This window comes from Manis javanica, chromosome X (assembly GCF_040802235.1).
Source record: "Manis javanica isolate MJ-LG chromosome X, MJ_LKY, whole genome shotgun sequence".
Classification (NCBI taxonomy): Eukaryota; Metazoa; Chordata; class Mammalia; order Pholidota; family Manidae; genus Manis; species Manis javanica.
Window position 1 is genome coordinate 17,322,931 of NC_133174.1, and position 19,873 is coordinate 17,342,803.

At 35.6% G+C, this 19,873-nt stretch overlaps 1 protein-coding gene across 4 annotated transcripts in view; it reads right to left on the reverse strand.

Annotated features, from left to right (window-relative positions):
* The window catches only part of KLHL15 (kelch like family member 15), a 41,493-nt gene that overhangs the window by 19,059 nt on the left and 2,561 nt on the right, over positions 1–19,873 (reverse strand). For 3 of the 4 annotated variants that reach the window (XM_037026383.2, XM_037026381.2, XM_037026379.2), the window contains one exon: positions 7,489–8,197. In XM_037026383.2, coding sequence (XP_036882278.1) covers positions 7,489–8,193 — 705 coding nt within the window. In that variant the 5' untranslated portion in view covers positions 8,194–8,197. Of the gene's footprint in view, positions 1–7,488; positions 8,198–17,237; positions 17,347–19,873 lie in introns of all 4 variants that reach the window. The other variant, XM_073227311.1, reaches the window with a different exon arrangement.

Consider the following 19,873-nt stretch of genomic DNA (forward strand, 5'->3'; position numbering starts at 1 on the left):
CTAGTGGAGGTGAGGATTTAATATGGGTACCTGTTAAACCACTGTGTTCTTATATTTGAGACCAACATAAAATTGTATATCAATACTTCAATAAAAAAAGACTTAAGACCATTTAGAGGGCATAAGTAAGTTCTAGAATTCACAATTTAGGAGGAATATTTTCCTATCTGTGGAAACAATCTCAAGTATGTAAACATTCTATTTTCATTTATAAATATGGTAGAGCAGAAGGAAAGCCAAATAAAAGATTTAATCCTAAACTTAACTTTTCAATGAGCAAGACTTACCTATGACACATGTAGCACATCCTGGGTAAATAGTAAACTTGAGAATTTAAACTTTAAAGCCTAAAATCTTAATATTTCCCCTTGTTCTTTTCTGTTAACCTTTTCTGTAGTTTTTTATTTCTCTGATTATTTTCAATTTCCGCTTATCATTTGGAGTCTCTCCCTTTTTTTTTCAATTTATTAATAAAGAGGATTTCTCCTTTTACAAGTTAATATAGCTGTGCCCATTCCATGTCTTCCTTTCCTTTTATTCCAGTTAATTTCCAATTCTATGCTTTTGTTTTCACCTCCGTTTATTAAGGAAAATCAGCAAAATTGAACTTTTTAATTCCCATTTTCAATAGGTTCCTGTCTGCTTAATACCCCCTCTAAGATAATTTCTTCCCCAAGAGATCTAACAGCAGTCAACAATCTGGACTGCCAGCACTCTCCAGGAACCTGGAGTGAATGCAAGTCAAAGGCAGAAAATAAGAGCACTGTATACCTATACATAAAGGCAGAAGACACACAAGAGGGGAAAAACACCTTGGGCAACTTTTAAACTGCAGACATGTCTATGGGGCTGGGGGAAGAGGTCGGCAAAAAGGAGACTGATGCAGAAAAAGACAGTAGGTTAACTGAGAAAGTATGCTTAACCTATTGACCTAGTTTCCAACAGAAAACCTAATCTCTGTGCTTTCACTCCAAGGTGCAAGTGAGCTGATTATTAATTTAAGCAATTTCAAGTGTATAGCTATTTAAGTACTATTTAATATAAAGGAGATATTAAACTTTACAAAAAACTCAAACTTATTGGAAATTCTAATCAAATTTCACATTTGAAATCCAGGTTACTGTCTTTTTAAAAAATATTTTGATTGCCAAATACAGCACTGCTTATGTTTCTCATAGACTTCTAAAATGAGTGTTAGAGGGAAATTTCTGTTTTTTTCCTCTAGATTTGTCTGGCTGTAGCTGAAGTCATTAGAAACAATTACTTCTTCGAGTTTTTGGCTAAACTCTGATAACATTACAACTAATGGTTTGGTTGCTGGACAGTAATTTTGGATCAGTCAAAACATGTCACATAGCCAAAGTGAAGAAATTCTGAAGGGTAGAATGCCTACACTTGACATAGATGCATCCTTGCCCAGTCAATTTCATTACCAAGGGGGTTGTGCCTCTATTAATCAGAATATCATACCACCCAAGCAAAACATTAAGAACACTAAATTTCCTGATGTGTCACAGTCCACTGCTATGCTATATAAATCAACTGCGCTGATACAGAAAGTATTTGGAAAATTATCAGTGTTTTGTGAAGACCAGTTCTGACAGCTACTATGTTCTAAGTATCCACACTAAATTTGTAATCCTTGAATTCTATCAGTTGCAGTCCAGGACACCTTATCCCCATTTTAAAATGTAGCTTTTAAAGCCACAAATTCTGTTCCTTAAAGTAAAAATACTTTTTTTTTAAGTGTTAGAAAGCTCTTCTGAAGCTTTCTTTAAACTCTGATCTGAGGATTAATGTTCACTAGTAATGAAGTTATCTTTCTTCAGCAATTAAAATCATCTCAAAGTTGTAAATATTCTCATAGCAAACTTTTATGAAATACAGATATGATTTGTTAAATCCAAATATATTCTCAGTGAAAGAGAATTAATATTCTTATTAAAACATTAGCTTTGCTCTTATTAGGGAGTCTGAGTATCATGACCTACTTTACAAAACAAAGTATCTGTAATAAAGCAGAGTAAATCTATATAGTCTGCTTCCTTAATAATTAGCCAATGAAAAACAACTGGAAAATCCTAAATACAAGCTAAACAAATGCTAAATACACTTTTCTTTATCTTTACATGATTTAAAACAGATTTTCTTTCCTTTTGAAAACTGAAAGATTTTATGATTACGATTAATGCAAATTTCTAAGGGGTTCACTGGAATGCTGAATCCTACCCTTATGCATATTGATGATACTAAAGATGACCTAGGTTCAAAAATACTAAAATGTCACTGTACTAAAGAATCAACCAGGGGGTATTTTTAATAAATAATTCAACAATTTTGCTAAGAAGATCTTTTCTGTACAAGAAAATCAAGTATAATATGAAGTTTGCCAAATATACATTTACTTCATAAAATGTTTTCGATAAAGCAGTAACTATTTTTTAAAAACCAAAAGACCAGAGAGCAAAGTTTTAACTACTTAAAGCTTCACACCACTGAAATTCAGAATGACAAATGTCAGGCCTTATCTCTGTTAACATGCAAAGACCATCAGAACTAGTAAAAATACATTCTACAGACATTTGCATAGGTAAAAACTGAAATTGAAGTAAAGTTTTAAAACTGGGAACCCACTATAGATAAAAAGAATCATAAGAACTCTTTTTAACAACTATGTCAAAAGGACAAGATCCTTATTTTCAGCTTTCTTTGATTACATAGTCAAAACCCCTGAATTATGCTTTCACATCTTAAAGTTTTCCCACATCTTATACTTTTTTCGGTGCCATTAAATTTCTAAGGATATATTTCATTCATGCAAGCATGTTAGAATTTTCATAACTCTAACAATTTCTGAACGACCTAAGCTGGGCCACAGGGTGAACTGCATGCTTCGTGCAATTCAAGGTCCTCTCCCTGCTCTAGCAGCTGTAATAGGAAGCCATTGGATTAGGAAGTGAGTAAACCTAGTTTCCAGTTTGAACAGAGCCACTTGTCGTGGGATAGGATTCCTAACTCTTTTGAGCCTGTTTTCTTCCCTGTAAAATAGAGATAATCTGTACACTCTACCTATGCATAGAGTACGTGGTGCCTGGCCTGGCATATATAAGGTTTGTGGAATCACTGTCTCTAAGAACTCTGAGAATACTTGGAAGTCTTGCTCTCTTTGGTGATTGGTCCCACAGAGCACTCAGCACAAAAGCAGAGGCAGTCTGTTTTCATCTGGGGAGAAAATCCAGTAGAGGACTAGGAGAAAGGATACTGAAGAAGAATAAACCCAAAGGTTTCAGCACAGCAAGAAAGCACGATTCAGGTCTCTGAAGTAAGCGGGGACTATTCCCTGAGGAGAGGCAAAACACCCCCTTCCCTCACTATAAGCCACTGCTTGTGTCTGATCGTTACCACCAAAGCAAGAATTAAAATTTCCACGGGTTCCTTCAAGCTTTGTTTAATCGCTTTTTATTCTCCTGAAGCCAAGGAAAGGATTCTGACAGAGATGCTACCCTCAAGTTATACTCATCAGCCACTCCACAGAATAGTTAGGTAAGTTCATCTAACACTAAACTGTACAGAACATTCCTGGGAATCCAGGACAGGAGTTAAATATATGAGAAAGGCTGTTTATTGTATGCCCATTCAGAGAGTTTCTAATGAACTCACTTCAACTTCTAGACCAGCACTGTGCAACAGAAATATAATCTGAGCATCGGAGTCACAAATGCAAGCTAAAGATGCAATTTTACAATTTCTAGTAGCCACATTTAAAAAAACAAAAGGGTGAAATTTATTTTAATATATATTTTATTTAACCCAGTATATCCAAAAATATTATTTCAACATGTAATATAAAAATTAGTAGAGGTAATTTATATCCTTTTTGTCTTTTAATCTTTGAAACCTCAATTCAGACTTATCACATTTTAAGTGTTCAATAGCCATAAGCTATGATATTGAACAACATAGTTCTTGAGTCATAGATATACACTTTTTTTAAAAGAAAATAATTTTGACACCTTAGCTAGTTTTAATTCCAATAAATTGAATGGAAGGACTCTAAACTTAAAAAAAAGGGAGGGGAATTCTATGAATCTAAAAGAAAGCTAACACAGAATAGCATGAATAAAATTCTTGATGATTTTAGTCATAAAATAGTGTTACTTAGTCTTTAATACAAAAAACGAATGGTAAATTCTAAGTTTGCCCAGAGTTGCTAAGTGCTTTTCTAAGACTTTCTCTGGCATTACAACAATATTTTACTGTAATTGTCCCTTGAAAAAACACAATGCTAAGAAGTACATGTGTCTTAAGAAGGAATGAATTAACACCAAAACAAGAAAATAACCTGATAAATCCAGAATGTAGGACACTCTTAGACAATTGGTGAGCTTTCTCAAAAAAAGAAAACAAGAAGGTAAGGGGCTTAGTTTAAGAAAGATTAGACTGAAACATGACAACCAAAAACCATGCATAAATCGTGACTGGATTTTAGGACGTCTGGGGGACAACAGGTAAAATTTGAAAATGGACTAGCAGCTATAAGATGACATTTGGGTCTTATTGTTAATTTTCCTAGGTAGAATTGGTATTGAGGAGGAAAAAGTCCTTATTCTTAGGAGAGTCACGTTAAGCATTCATGTTAAGTATTCAGGGATGAGATGTCATGATGTTTTCAACTTACTTTCTAAGGTTCAGCAAAGAAAAAAGAAATTTGTATTAAACAAATATGGTAAAATGTTAACAGTTCTTGAATCTTGGTGATAGCTCTACAGGAATTCATTATGCTACCCTTTCATCTTTTTGTATGTTTGAACATTCTCATCATAAATAGGAAAAGTAGGGACAATTTTAGATTAAGAGACATAATAACCAAATGTGCTGCACGAACCTTGATTAAATCCTAAAGTGGAGTGGATATTACATGATTATTAAGGATTGTTAATTTCAACAATGGTATAATGATTATATAGGAGAATATCCTTACTCTTGAGAGATGAGATGCTTGCTGAAGTAGCTAGAGATGAAGTGTCATAATGTCTACAACTTTCTTTGAAATGGTTTAGCAAAAAAACAAAAATTTTACATAAAGGCATATACACATCCTCTAGATATCTAGCTGCTACCTAAAGCCAACGTAACAAAATGATACTTACTAACCTACAAGATATGTTTATGGGTGATCATCCTACTATGCTTTCAGATTTTCTACATGTTTAGACAAAGTTTTAAAAAATTTAAAGCTAAAAATAAAAAGTACTATCAATATTCCATTTTCCTACATTTGAGCTAATAGGATAAAACCACAAATGAAAACTACCCACACTTTTCCCCATGTAGATTCTCATACTAAAAAGGGACAAGCACAGATACAACATGCCTTTTTTCTGTGCCCTTTCTGGTGCCATGTATATATAATAGATATTAAAATGGCCTTTGAGGCCTGCAGTGTGCTGAGTACAGGAAAAATAGATGGGCCCTATTTTTAAGGAGCTCAAAATAGTATGGTGTAAAATAGTTCAAATTTTTGTTTCCCAACCAAACTGTCCATTTTAGTTTGGTTTCTGAAGTTTTATTTCTAAAGATAAGGTCTCAAATCTAACTAACTTGGTGTTTCTCAACATTTAGAAAGCCACAGATTCCTTTCATGAACATTAACTCACACACACTGCTAAGAAAAGAATCAGTGACTACCTTCCATTTATCTTACCAATATTACTAAAATAAAACTGTAAGATCTATACTGTATAACAGAAAGCTGAAAGATTTCTCTGCAGCCAGGGCCTTATGAAGTTTTCCCCAGAAGTTAATTCAAGAAGAAAGCCTGAATGAACATTTTATTCTGTTGATATTCCCAATACCTAACCAATGGGTAATAACCACCTCTTATGCTATATACTAACAGATCTATCAGAAGGTACAAGTGATGTTTTATAAAATTTACAAAACTACCCAATGGTATTAACTTTCAGCCACTGTCACTATTGACCACTATGGACTGATAATTGGAATATTAAAAAGACTCTGCAGCTCAGCACTTAAAAATCATTTACTGCTATCAATTATCCATCATATTGTCCCACAAGAGAGGAAATTTTATTTTCTATTTTATAGTAAGTACTTCCATCTAGACTGAAGTTGGAGGGTTTTTGTTTTAGTACTGGGAAAGCATTTGCATGTAACATATAAAAGATCAAACAGGATTCCCCAGGGAAAGACAACAATAGAAATATATTAAGAAAAAAATCAAAACATCAGAGACAAATGATTTACATAGTTGATGTGGGCCTGATTATCACCCAGTGAAAAATAATTTTAAAAAGTATTGTTTAGCTTCAATTTCTTCTGCCATATCAGTACATTCTGAGAACAAAATAAAAATCCCATAAATGGGTTCTCTATTAAAAGAGTAAGTTAATGACAGTTCACAGCATTTCAGAGGGGGGATAAAAAAACATGCCAGGCTGCTGAATGTTATTTGAAGGTGCAAATTTGTTTATTTTTCAAATAGTATAAACAGCCCTCTTTTGCAAATATTATATTTTTTATCACCAGGTCTGGTAACTAAAACTGGGGAACTATTTAACATGAAGGGTGTCGACCAAAGCTTTTAAGGGTGCTTTCTAGAAAGAAGATGCAAGATGTAAACAGAGCCCCAGAGGTAACCATGTGATTAGAAACCAATTAAGTTAAGCAATTACTGAAACTGCTTTCTCTCCTCTGGGCAAGAAAGGATCACAAGTGAGACCCTGATATAAAAATGAAAAATGCTTACATGCAAAAAGGCCAAGGCTGGTTTAGAGAAAGACTATTTTTAAGATAGCACAACTATTACGTGGCAAACTGTGCACAGAGATGTTTGATCAATGTAGAAAAGGATTTACAGTCTATTTGTTCAGAAATGCCAAAATGTTAGACATACACATAATGTTTTTGTGGTTAAATTTAGTTAGTATTCTCAGTGTAACAGGAAGAAAAACAGAATGAGGTAAGAGTAAAGAAGAAAAGCACCACTAGGGCCTATTGGTTTTCAAGAGCTATTTTATGTTTCCTTACTACATTGTAGAGGAATATGAAACCATACTAACACACATCATTCAAAGCTACAGAACTCAACTCTAATTCCAGCATGTATTATTTAAGAATAATTTCTAAAATAGAGAGCTAGCCTGACCCAGTTGATTTACTTTGTGAAAAGAAAAACTTAAAGCAAACTTCAATATCTTGGGTTAAATAATAATGCTTCAATTTTAAAAGTACTTTTACAACAAAACTACTCTACTGCCTACATGGTTCATCTCTCACCCACAAAATGTTACTTTAAAGACCCTAAATGCACAAGCTACAACAAATTAAGACTTCTTAGACATGAACTATTCTTATAAACTATTCATTCTCTTTTTGGCTCCTAACCGAGCCTAGGAATATTATCTATCAAGACATACTGTCTTAACTAAATGATGAGTCCTGTCTATTGCTTTCAAATGCACTAACCTTCTCAAAAACACTGGATGAAGTCATCAGACAAAATCTGACGTTCTGAATGATGGTATCGGTATGTCTCCAGCGTCTTCTATCATGCCGCAGCCAAGACTGCACAGCCTCGTACAGCTCTATCTCTGGGAACCTGCTCAGATGATCATTATCCAAATAAGACATAAGTTTCTCAAAGCTCAGGTAAGATAGGAAGTCAGGCCTAGACATAAGTGGAACAAAATTGTCTAGCAGGAAAGTATCCAGTTTCTCCCTGACTCCCTCGATGTTTACACCAAAGTCATCTAGAAGTCTCATAATTTCTGCACAATTTTCTAAGCAGATTTTTGCTAATAGGAAAGAGCAGCAGAACTTCACCACTTCTATAAGTTGAACATACATGGCAGCCTGAAGAATCTCATGAACAGTATTCATACTCAGTTCTATAGTTCCATAGTACATAAATTGAAGGACATGGCTGAAACCAGTAGCAGTTAGACCTTTTAAATGAATTTTGTCCTGATCTCGCTCCCTCATGTCTGCAGTAAACATAATTCGGAAGTAATCACTCTGGGTGGCCAAGAGTGCTTTATGGGCCTGGAACTGATGATCTTCAATAACCAGAGTGACATCAAGAAGCAATCCTTCCTCATACAGTGCTCTGAACCCAGCAGAGACACTGGTGTCATGGATGGAGGAACAGAATCCTTCCACGTCCCCTGCCATGAATCTGGAAAAAAAGTAATCAAAGAAAACTGTGTTAATCATTTCCATGCATTCTCAAGATGTTATTAACTCAGAGCTTAAATTTTATAATTATCTCAATTCCACTGCCTAAGTCCTAAATGTACAAGTCCTTCGGGAGAAGACAACCTGAAGGTTTATTCCAAATAAACCTCTGTTTTGGCTTCCCCACCTGGGGAAAAAATATCTGTTAAATATCTATCAATGGTAAATTGTTAACTTTTAACAATATGCCTATCCCACTGATTTTACGTTTTTCACCAAATATATTTAGTTATGTCTCCAAATTATCAACACAAAATGGATTTCTCAGCCAAATACTAAATTATGAGAGACAAAAAAAAAAGGAATTAAACCAAGAGCACACTGTTGACCCTGAAAACTTCTAGAAACTTACCCAAAGGAAATAATCAGATAAATATGTCAAGTTGTACAAACAAGGTTTTTCTTTCTAGCCGTATTTATAATAGAAAATTGGAAAGCATTCAAAAGTCCAACAATAGATTATTAAATAAATATGGTGCAGTCCTATAATGGATTACTATAATAGCTAAAAATGATGGCAGTAATCTACCTATTCTGACAAAGGATATTTATTAGGTATTGTTCTGTGAAAAAAAGCAGGCAACTACAGTATTCTCAGTATATTTTCAAAAATTAAATACACATGTATATGTTTAGATGAGAAAAAGCCTGGAGGAATAAGTACCAAAATGATGTCCCTGAGTAGTGGGATTTCAAGAAATTTTGAGGTTTACTTTTTTCTTTTTACTTACCCCATTAACCTTATCTTTTAAAAAAAGATTATGTATTGCTTATATATTTAAAATAAAAATATTAACTTGTAGAAGAAATTAAACCACATTTTTGCATATCAGAGAAATGAAGCCAAGATAGTGGAATTATAATTAAATCTCTTAGGTAAAGCAGAATAAACTAATTCAGTGTATTAGACATTTATGAAGCAAATTAACTTTCTCCTTTTCATACACAACCTGCCTAGGCCTTCTAACCTCTCCTGAACTCTCATTCCCATGGTGCTGAGCTTCCTCCCATTCCTCAATTCCCTCTCAAGCTTTTACACTGCACCAGAATCTTGCTTCAATGTAAATAAATTTCCCTACAGCCTCATGCTAGTCACAGAAAAGTTTCCACTGAAATCTGATTTAAATAGGAAAAAATACTCTTCTATATTCTTGTTAGAACAAAATATTCTTCTATAGCTTACAAGCCTACCTTCTAAGGCTTCTCTTAGCTTTCTTTTTTCTAAAACATGGCCTTTTGCTCAGATAAAATCCATTTTCTATTGCTCTCTGTCACTTATCCTATACCCACAGCTGGATCACTCTCCCCCACCCACTTTCACTGACGACTTTGGCACCTAGCTAAGAATCATCTTCTCTACCACTTCAATACTCACATACAATCACTCATCCAAAAACCAAAGTTCCCTGACCACCTCAGCTCCTACAGCCTTCTCCCTTACTCCATTTTAAAACCTTATTCTCAAACCTGTTGGACTCACCACAATCCAGAATGATCTACTTCAAAATCTGTCAACTTCCCACTCTCTGGCTAACCTTCTCTTTCACTTGGTCCATCATCTCCAAACTTTACCTTGGTCCTTCTCCAGCTTAGACCTTCTGGTATCTGACCCAGTCTCCCAAGCCCCTTCCTTTTCCTGGTTGGGTGTTTGGATGGACCACGAGCACTCCAGTGAAGCAACTGGCACCACAGTCACTGCTGTCACCTGCTCTACCTCTTCCTTCAGGGAGGCTGTCACTGCCAATTTTACCACATTATTAGTAATGCCTCCCCCTTTATTTACTAAAAGGAAGAGCACCTCCATGTGCCAGGCATTATGGGGCAGGTGGTGCCTTTCAGGAATCCCCTCTGCACCCTGGATTTTGTGGAGTCCTCAGTAGCTGACAGTGAAAAGGCAGCTTCCATGGACATGCTAAAGGTACTACACTCCACCACTCTTGTGAGTAGGCTATCACTAGATTTTACTACTTTGTTTCATCAATATGTTGTCTATAACACTCTGTACTTAACTGCGTTACCCAATTCGTCATTTACTCATTATTCAATAATTTACTTCCTAGTTACTTCAGTCTGAGATCATCTCAAAAAGAAAAAAAACCTTGTTAATAAATAAGAAAACAACATGGATGGAGCTAGAGGGTACTATGCTCAGTGAAATAAGCCAAGCAGAGAAAGACAAGTACCAAATGATTTCACTCATCTGTGGAGCATAAGAACAAAGCAAAACCTGAAGGAACAAAAGAGCAGCAGACTCGCAAAACCCAAGAATGGACTAACAGTTGCCAAAGGGAAAGGGCCTGAGGGGGCATGGGGAGGGAGGGAGAAGGGGAATAAGGGCATTAGAATTAGCACACATAATGTAGGGGGAAGGCAGTATAGCACAGAGAAGACAAGTAGTGATTCTATAACATCTTACGCTGATGGACAGTGACTGTAATGGGGTATCTGGTGGGGACTTGATAATGGAAGCAATCTAGTAACCACAATGTTGCTCATATAATTGTATATTAATGATACCAAAATAAAAAATAAATAAATAAGAAAAAAATCTGAAAGGATAATATACCACAATGTTAAAAATGGTCATCTTGGGATGGTAGAGTATCAGGCAGTTTCTGCTTTTTTGTTTCCTTTTTGTTAATCTATGTTTTCTAATCTATCTGCATTGAAGGTGTATTAATAAGTTATTTAAAATTTCATTTTAAAAATCTTCCCCCAAAACCCCTAACTGCCAAATCCAGTGGTTACATCCAGTCCTTTTCGCTCAGGATCCTTCTGCAGCATAACTTACTCCCTTGGCTCACCATCTGCTCAGCTTTGTGACACTATTTTCCTGATTCTCTTCGTATTCTTGGGCTGCTTATTTCTCAATATCCTTCCTGGGCTCATTTTTCTTGAGCTACTCCTTAAACATTAGTGTTCCCCAGGATTCTACTCTTGTAGCTTTCTCTTTTCTTCTAAACCCATGGTTTCTACTAATACCTACCTCGACCATCTCTGTCCAACTCTCTCCTTACGGAAGCATGTAGACAGTAAATCACCTAGACACCTCTTCTGGGTGCCCCACAGGGATCTTAAAATCATCAGGTCTAAACAGAATAATTCTAACTCCCCCCCAGTCAGTTCTTTCTTTTGTATTCCCCACTTTATCAAGAGGTATTGTAGGCATTCTTTCTCCCCCTTTACCCTAGATAACCTTTAAGTCTTATTGACTATACCACATACGTTCACTTACATGAGACAGCAAAGTATGCACAAGATGAAATTAACACCAAGTTTTTTATTAGTAGTTCATTATTCCAAAAGCTATATACTTTCATTTGGTCTGTCTATAATTTGGAAAATAGATATAAAATATTTGATACTGTAATCAGTGCTACTTTGAACTACTTTGAAGATTAAAGTTAAGCTATCAGGTTTTTCTCCTGAATTATTTTTAAAGGTAAATTAATGAGCTTAGAATTTTCCCAGTGAAGGAAGGCATATGCACACAAATGTGTACTGGGAACAAAAGGAACACCACACAGTGTAGTGACTGAATAATCAAACATTCTGGATAGTGGAAGGCTATCATCATCATACTAATTATCAGTTTTCAAAATAATAACAAAACACAACAAATTAAACTGGAAGAAAAAAATTGAGATCTACTTATCATTCTCATAATCATATGGATACCAGTTATCACTGACTTGTCCAAATGTACTGGTTACATTTAATGGAGATTTAATAACAGAAGGCTACAGATCAGCATTCATATATTTTGGAGTAAACTGCTTTGTGTTTAATTTACCTATTATTTTGACATTGCCTAAACTACTATGCATTTCATTTCTTATCAAAGTAACCCTCTCTATTCAATAGTTATCACTACCTGATAAGGTCTCAAATAGCTAATATTCACCTTTCTGCAAAAAGTTCCAGCTGAAGGAAATATTTAAAAGAAGATACTACAGTTTTCTCAAAAAAGCAATCTAAGCTCCAGATACAGGAGACTATTAAGGTGTGCAACAAAAGACCCTGAAGATGTAAGGCTACTACCCACTCTCTGGACAGCCAGCCCACTGAGGGAGATTCCTAGTAGGCAGCCTTCTACTCTGTGATTCTGTCTGCAGTCACACATGGTCAAGGGTGGGAAATATGAATCAACATGAACACTCTTTTGTCAAGGATTTAGAAAAAGGAAAAACAGAGATGTGCACTGACTGTGTATGCCTGGAACTAGAACATGTCGAAGGGCAGCTGTGGGCAACAACTTCTGCCTGCCATGTGGGCTGAGCAGCAGAGAAAGCCAGTTAACTGAGAAAGAAGCAGGAAGCCAGGACAAGAGGACAGGGAGTGCTCCCTAATGCCTTCATTTCCTCCAATTCCTAGGCCCAGCTCTAGTCCTGCCCTTGGGTTCTAACAGAAATCTTTACATGCTTAGAATAAATTTTACTAAACTACCTTAAGTGGGTTTTACCTATGTATAACCAAGGTGCCCAACTAACACAGTATTAGAGCAGAAATAGAACTCTAAGTTTCTCAAACTTTCTTGGTCTACACTCTGCATCTGTAAAATGACACCATTCAACATTTCTAAAAAATTTTAGTAATAAAATTCTCATTTATTCTTTTTATATGCATTTACAGATATGTAATGTACTTATACAGATATGCTGAGTAAATAGACTGTAGCTATTTTTTTTTATTTTTTAAAAATTTTATCATTAATCTACAATTACATGAAGGACATTATGTTTACTAGGCTCTCCCCTACCCCAAGTCCTCCCCACAAACCCCATTACAGTCACTGTCCATCAGCATAGCAAGATGCTGTAGAATCACTACTTGTCTTCTGTGCTGCAAAGCCCTCCCCTTTCCCCCACCCCCCACATTATACATGCTAATCATAATACCCCCTTTCTTCTTCCCTGCCCTTATCCCTCCCTACCCTCCCATTCTCCCCAGTCTCTTTCCCTTTGGTAACTGTTAGTCCATTCTTGGGTTCTGTGATTCTGCTGCTGTTTTGTTCCTTCAGTTTTTCTTTCGTTCTTATACTCCACAGATGAGTGAAATCATTTGGTATTTGTCTTTCTCTGCTTGGCTTATTTCACTGAGCATAATACCCTCTTCTCCATCCATGTTGTTGCAAATGATAGATTTGTTTTCTTCTTATGGCTGAATAATATTCCATTGTGTATATGTACCACATATTCTTTATCTATTTATCTACTGATGAACACTTAGGTTGCTTCCATTGCTTGGCTATTGTAAATAGTGCAGTGATAAACATAGGGGTACATCTGTCTTTTTCAAACTGGAGTGCTGCATCCTTAGGGTAAATTCCTAGAAGTGGAATTCCTGGGTCAAATGGTAAGTCTATTTTCAGCATTTTGAGGAACCTCCATATTGCTTTCCACAATGGCTGAACTAATTTACATTCCCACCAGCAGTGTAGGAGGGTTCCCCTTTCTCCACAACCTTGCCAACATTTGTTGTTGTTTGTCTTTTGGATGGTAGCCATCCTTACTGGTGTGAGGTGATATCTCATTGTGGTTTTAATTTGCATTTCTCTGATAACTAGCGATGTGGAGCATCTTTTCATGTGTCTGTTGGCCATCTGAATTTCTTCTTTGGAGAACTGTCTGTTCAGCTCCTCTGCCCATTTTTAATTGGATTATTTGCTTTTTGTTTGTTGAGGTGCGTGAGCTCTTTATATATTTTGGATGTCAAGCCTTTATTGGATCTGTCATTTACGAAAATATTCTCCCATACTGTAGGGTACCTTTTTGTTCTATTGATGGTGTCCTTTGATGTACAGAAGCTTTTCAGCTTGATATAGTCCCACTTGTTCATTTTTGCTTTTGTTTTCCTTGCCTGGGGAGATATGTTCATGAAGAAGTCGCTAATGTTTATGTCCAAGAGATTTCTGCCTATGTTTTTTTCTGAGAGTTTTATGGTTTCATGACTTACATTCAGGTCTTTGATCCATTTCGTATTTACTTTTGTGTATGGGGTTAAACAGTGATCCAGTTTCATTCTCTTACATGTAGCTGTCCAGTTTTGTCAGCACCATCTGTTGAATAGACTGTCATTTCCCCATTGTATGTCCATGGCTCCTTTATAGAATATTAATTGACCATATATGTTTGGGTTAATGTCTGGAGTCTCTAATCTGTTCTAATGGTCTGTGGCTCTGTTCTTGTGCCAGTACCAAATTGTCTTGATTACTATGGCTTTGTAGTAGAGCTTGAAGTTGGGGAGTGAGATCCCCCCCACCTTTATTCTTCTTTCTCAGGATTGCTTTGGCTATTCGGGGTCTTTGGTGTTTCCATATGAATTTTTGAACTATTTGTTCCAGTTCGTTGAAGAATGTTGTTGATTATTTGATAGGGATTGCATCAAATCTGTATATTGCTTTGGGCAGGATGGCCATTTTGACAATATTAATTCTTCCTAGCCAGGAGCATGGGATGAGTTTCCATTCGTTAGTGTCCTCTTTAATTTCTCTTAAGAGTGTCTTATAGTTTTCAGGGTATAGTTCTTTCACTTCTTTGGTTAGGTTTATTCCTAGGTATTTTATTCTTTTTGATGCAATTGTGAATGGAATTGTTTTCCTGATTTCTCTTTCTATTGGCTCATTGTTAGTGTATAGGAAAGCTGACTGTAGCTATTTTTATCTAATCTAAACTGCCTTCTAAAACTAACTTATGATAGTTACTGATATAGTAACTTCTTTTCTACATGAAAAAGCTTGGCACATCTAAAAATAAGATTTAACAGTTTAGAGCAGCAGCATTTTACACTTTTATGGGAAGAAAATAACAAAATACTCAGTGACCAACATGATACAGTCTCTAAATGAAAGTAAGTTAAGAGTATGGGTCTGGAGTCAGATGCCTACATTTGAATCCTGATTTTACCTCTTATTAACTCTGTGACCCTGGGGCAAGCTACTTAGCCTCTTTGTGCTCTACCCTTATCTGCAAAAAGGGGTTACTAATATTAATGGGACCTACTTCATAGGTTGAGTGAAGATTAAATGAGTTCATATATGTAAAGACTTAGAACAGTAATTGGCCCTTAAGTATACCATAATATTAGGGATTATTATTATGTCCCTTCACTTGGTGCTATTAGAACCAATATACTAAACCTGACCCGTTAGTAGTCCAGTCAACTCTGGAGAAATTCTTCTCCCTAGCAACAGCACTTGGAACCCCAGCCCACCTTCTCAGTAACATCTCTCAGGACCCAGGCTAACTCTGCTAAATTGATAAATGAAGACACTAAGGGCCATGGATGAAATTTTTCTCCAAGGTCATACAACTAGTTAAAGAGCTAAGACTAGAATCTGATTTACAAAAAATACAAAATAGTATGTTTAGAAGGAGCAAAACCTTTGAAATCAGAGTGCTTACTAGTACTTACCATCTGTGGACCTGGAGAAATTTAACTTCCTGACCTCAGTTTGCAGCCATATGTTAGGAATCATCATCATCATCACCTTATTATGGAGTTGGAATGCCCAGAGCAAGGCTCCCCACCAGAGGTTGATTAATGGTGACTTCTCTTGTCCAACTCTTGCCTAATGCTCCTTTATCACCCATAAAACCATAGGAACTTGACACCTCTCAAACTCCCCTCTAAAGACCCCATACCTCCTCTGGGTTTGTTACAATGCAAATTTGGAAGAGATCAGGAGATGTACTGGTAGTCAAAACACTGGGCCTCATTTTACAATGGCATTGTTCTCCATTTTATTCTTACCACCCAAGTCTAATTTTCTAGCTTTTCTGGACTCCTTTGGTGTGTCTGCCCTGACCAGAGTAGCTACTCTCTATTATATCTGCACTGTTCAATTTGGAAGCCACTAGCTATGGGGCTATTGAGCACCTGAAGTGCAGCTAGTCCAAATTGAGATGTGCTATAAATGTAAAATGAGCACCAGATTTTGAAAGCTTGTACAATTTCAAAAAAGAAGACTTGAAAAAAGTACAAAAATGTAAAAAAAAGTTTTAAATATTGTGTATAAATTTTTATACTGATTATATGTTGAAATGTTTTGGATTTATTGGGTTAAGGAATATATTAAAATTAATCTCATTTTTTTCACTCTTTTTTAAACTGTGGCTTTAAGAAAACTTAAAATCACTATTTGTTTTGCATTGTATTCTATTGGACAGCATGGATCTACAACATCCATGTTTAAGGCACCCAACAACCAAACTTACAAACGAACACGAGAAACAAAATCAAGTTGTTCACAATCCATACCCTGGAAACTACAGAGGAAAGAAAAAAAAGCAAAGCTTAAAGTAAAATAAAAACAACACAGAAACACATGTATAAGCAAATAAAAAATAATAACCAGAAAAAGGAAAGTATAAGAATACAGAGAAAAATACACAAGGTATAAGAATTGTCTAAATAAAGAATTATGGCAGTTTAGGGAATAAATTAATAATTATAAGAACTAATTATTGTAAATTAAACTGAAGTAAGAATTCTACAAATCAATGGGTGCTGATGAAAAAAATCCATTAAGGGACTTAGAGAGAAAAGTTATTTACCGACATACAAAATGTTCAAAGTACAGAAATTCTGTATCCTCACTTTTCAAAAGGACCATTAGATTAAGAGAAATCATGGTTTATAAACCCATATATGTATTTCACACTTGGCCTTCAGAATTTCAAATGGTAGGTTTTTCCAAAAGGGGAATCAAATGAAACAAGGCATACTTATACTTTTAGGAAAGAAATATTGAAGAATTTGTCTTGTTTCATAAACTTGGCATTGAAAAGAAAAAAGAAAGCCTTATATTTTCTGTGCAGAAGAATTAGTATAGCCATTCTCAAAGTGTGGTCCAGGACAACTGGGGTCCTAGTCCCCTAAAAGGACTTCACAAGGTCAAAACTATTTTCTTTTTTTTCTTTTTATTAAAGTATCATTGATATAAAACTACTTTCATAATAATAATTTAACAAGTTATTTACCTTCTTCACTGTGTGTTTTCCAGAGGCTGCATGTGTGATATCAGAACAGACCAAATGCGAAAGCCGAAAAGAAGCTATTGTCTTTCATTAAGCCAGACATTAAAGAGATCTGCAAAAATGTAAAACAATGCCACTCCTCACCTTGTTTTCTGTTTCGTAAAATTTTTTCATAAAAAATGTTATTTAATGTGTCATTTAAAAATGAATTACAATGTATTTTTAAAATTTCCCAGTTTTCATTTCTATTATGGTAAATATAAACAAAAGCTATTCAGGATCCCAATAAGTTTTAAGAGTATAACGAGAACCTGAGACCAAAAAGTTTGGGTACCACTGTACAATAAGAAATAAGTGCTCACACACACACACACACACACACACACACACACACACACACACACACACACACTGTACAATAAGAAATAAGTGCTCACACACACACACACACACACACACACACACACACACACACACACACACACACGCTCACACACACACACACACACACACACACACACACACACACACACACACACACACACACACACACACACACACACACACACACACACACACACACACACCCCTCTTCCTACCTCTGCCTTTGAAAACTATTACTGCTATTTATATCACAGAAATTTCTAACAGTTGAAACTCTCTAGTGACCAGTAAAGAAAAAAGTCTGGTGGGGATAAAATTGACAGGAAATTAAAGGAAAAGAAATTAAATGCTTCCTTTTCAGTTAGAAGGCTGCCATTATGATTTGAGGGCAAGATTCTAGGCAATTAAATAGAAGATGTTTCAAAATTAACCTCCATATTTATTCCATAAGCAATAATTTAATGTTTTCACATTCTTCCCATAGCTGCTTGAAAATTCATACAAAAAAACTGAAGGTATTCACCAGACAAGCTAGATTCCCAGGTTTACATACTTCGACGAAAATTTTAAATAATTTCATACTACCTTTATCCTTAAACTGTTAGCCCACCAGTTGATGCATATGCAGAAAATGCCATACTTGCATACTAGAAAGAAAATGGAAGGCTTACTATGGATAAAAATAGAATTAATTTCTGAGTCATAATATTTCTTATGATTTCTGTAATCTATAAAGTAAAAATCTTAAATTCCAACAATCTCAAGGTGGCCAACTTCTCAATCTAAAAGGAAAGAAATGTTGAAAACAAACTAACTTTATTATCAGTCATTTTACCCTTAGAGGAAGGGCTGCGTAAGTCAACCTGAATTTGTTTAATACTGGAAATTCTTTCTTGTCCATCAAAAAGTTTTTATAACTCAGTACCAAATTGCAAATGACAGCTTTTAGGAAGGCTCTGGTCTTCCAGCCTCCAGGTTGGCACCTATTATCCAAATTACTTCACTTTTCAGGTATGTTTAGCATTTAGTCAACCTATAATACAAGAAACAAGAGCACTCCTGCTTCAATGCCATTTTTTCATCAGAAGATTTTAATTTAATGCTCCTCTGCTTATTTCTCACTACAAGTAGAAGTAGTCCAAGAGTGATGTCATGGAAAGCAGATTCCCTAGCCTTCAGAGATTGGATACAGTGAGAATTCTAGGAAAATCCTCTATTGGGGAATAAAGCCCCAAATCTTCTAAGTTACATCCTACCATGAAATCACTGATACTGTAGTGTTCACATTTTAGTTATCCACAAGAATTATACAACTAAATATTTTGAAAGGTGTTGATGTTATACAGATTTCCTACAAATCTTCAAATGATGCACAATCACAATCACTAACTAAATTCAATGATCTTATCAGAGACAAAGAATAAATTTCCTATTCAGTCTTATTTGCTTCAATGATTCAACCAGATGAGCTTTAAAGGTCTTATATTAAAGACAGAAAATCTGAGGAAATAGCTTGCCTTTTCAATTTTACTCCAAGATTAAAATTTCTAATTCTCAAAAGGCCTTCCACTTTTGGACCAGCAACAGTACAACATAAACCCACAGCAAAGATAAACTGTGAGAGCCTCTCCACCAATTCCTAAAACAGCAATAATAATTATCTCCTATGACTCTCATTGCTGTTCACCCTTCCCCACATACACTAACCTCTTGCTGTTTCTTGAAAACCAGCCTCACACCCACTGTAAGGCCTCATCACTTGCCTTCCCCTCTGCATGGATCACTCACTCCCGATATATATACGGTTCCCTTCAGTTCTTCACTCCGGTGTCATCTCAGTGACATCTTTCCCAAATCCCCTCTTTAAAACCGAAACCCCCACCAGTGCCATCAACTAGAAAATCCCCCCTTTCTTTAGTGCTTTATTTTTCTCTGTAGTTTATTAAGTGGAGATATGAGCTATTTTCCTTAATTTAGTTTACTTTTTTTTGTTTTCTTCTTTTGGTTTTATTTTATTCCTGGTGTGTTGCCAGAACCTAGAAAGAACAGCACCTGGCACATAATAAGTGCTTAATAAAAATCTGTTGGATAAATAGATCCATTTAGACGTCACAACCCTCCAAGTTCTGTAACCATCCCACATTTAACCATGAGAAAAATCAAAGCTCACAAGGGTTAAGTAACTTGCTCAAGGCTATGATTCTTAGTAAGTCATAGAGTTGGGGTCTGTCTGACTTCAGAACCTTCACGTTTAA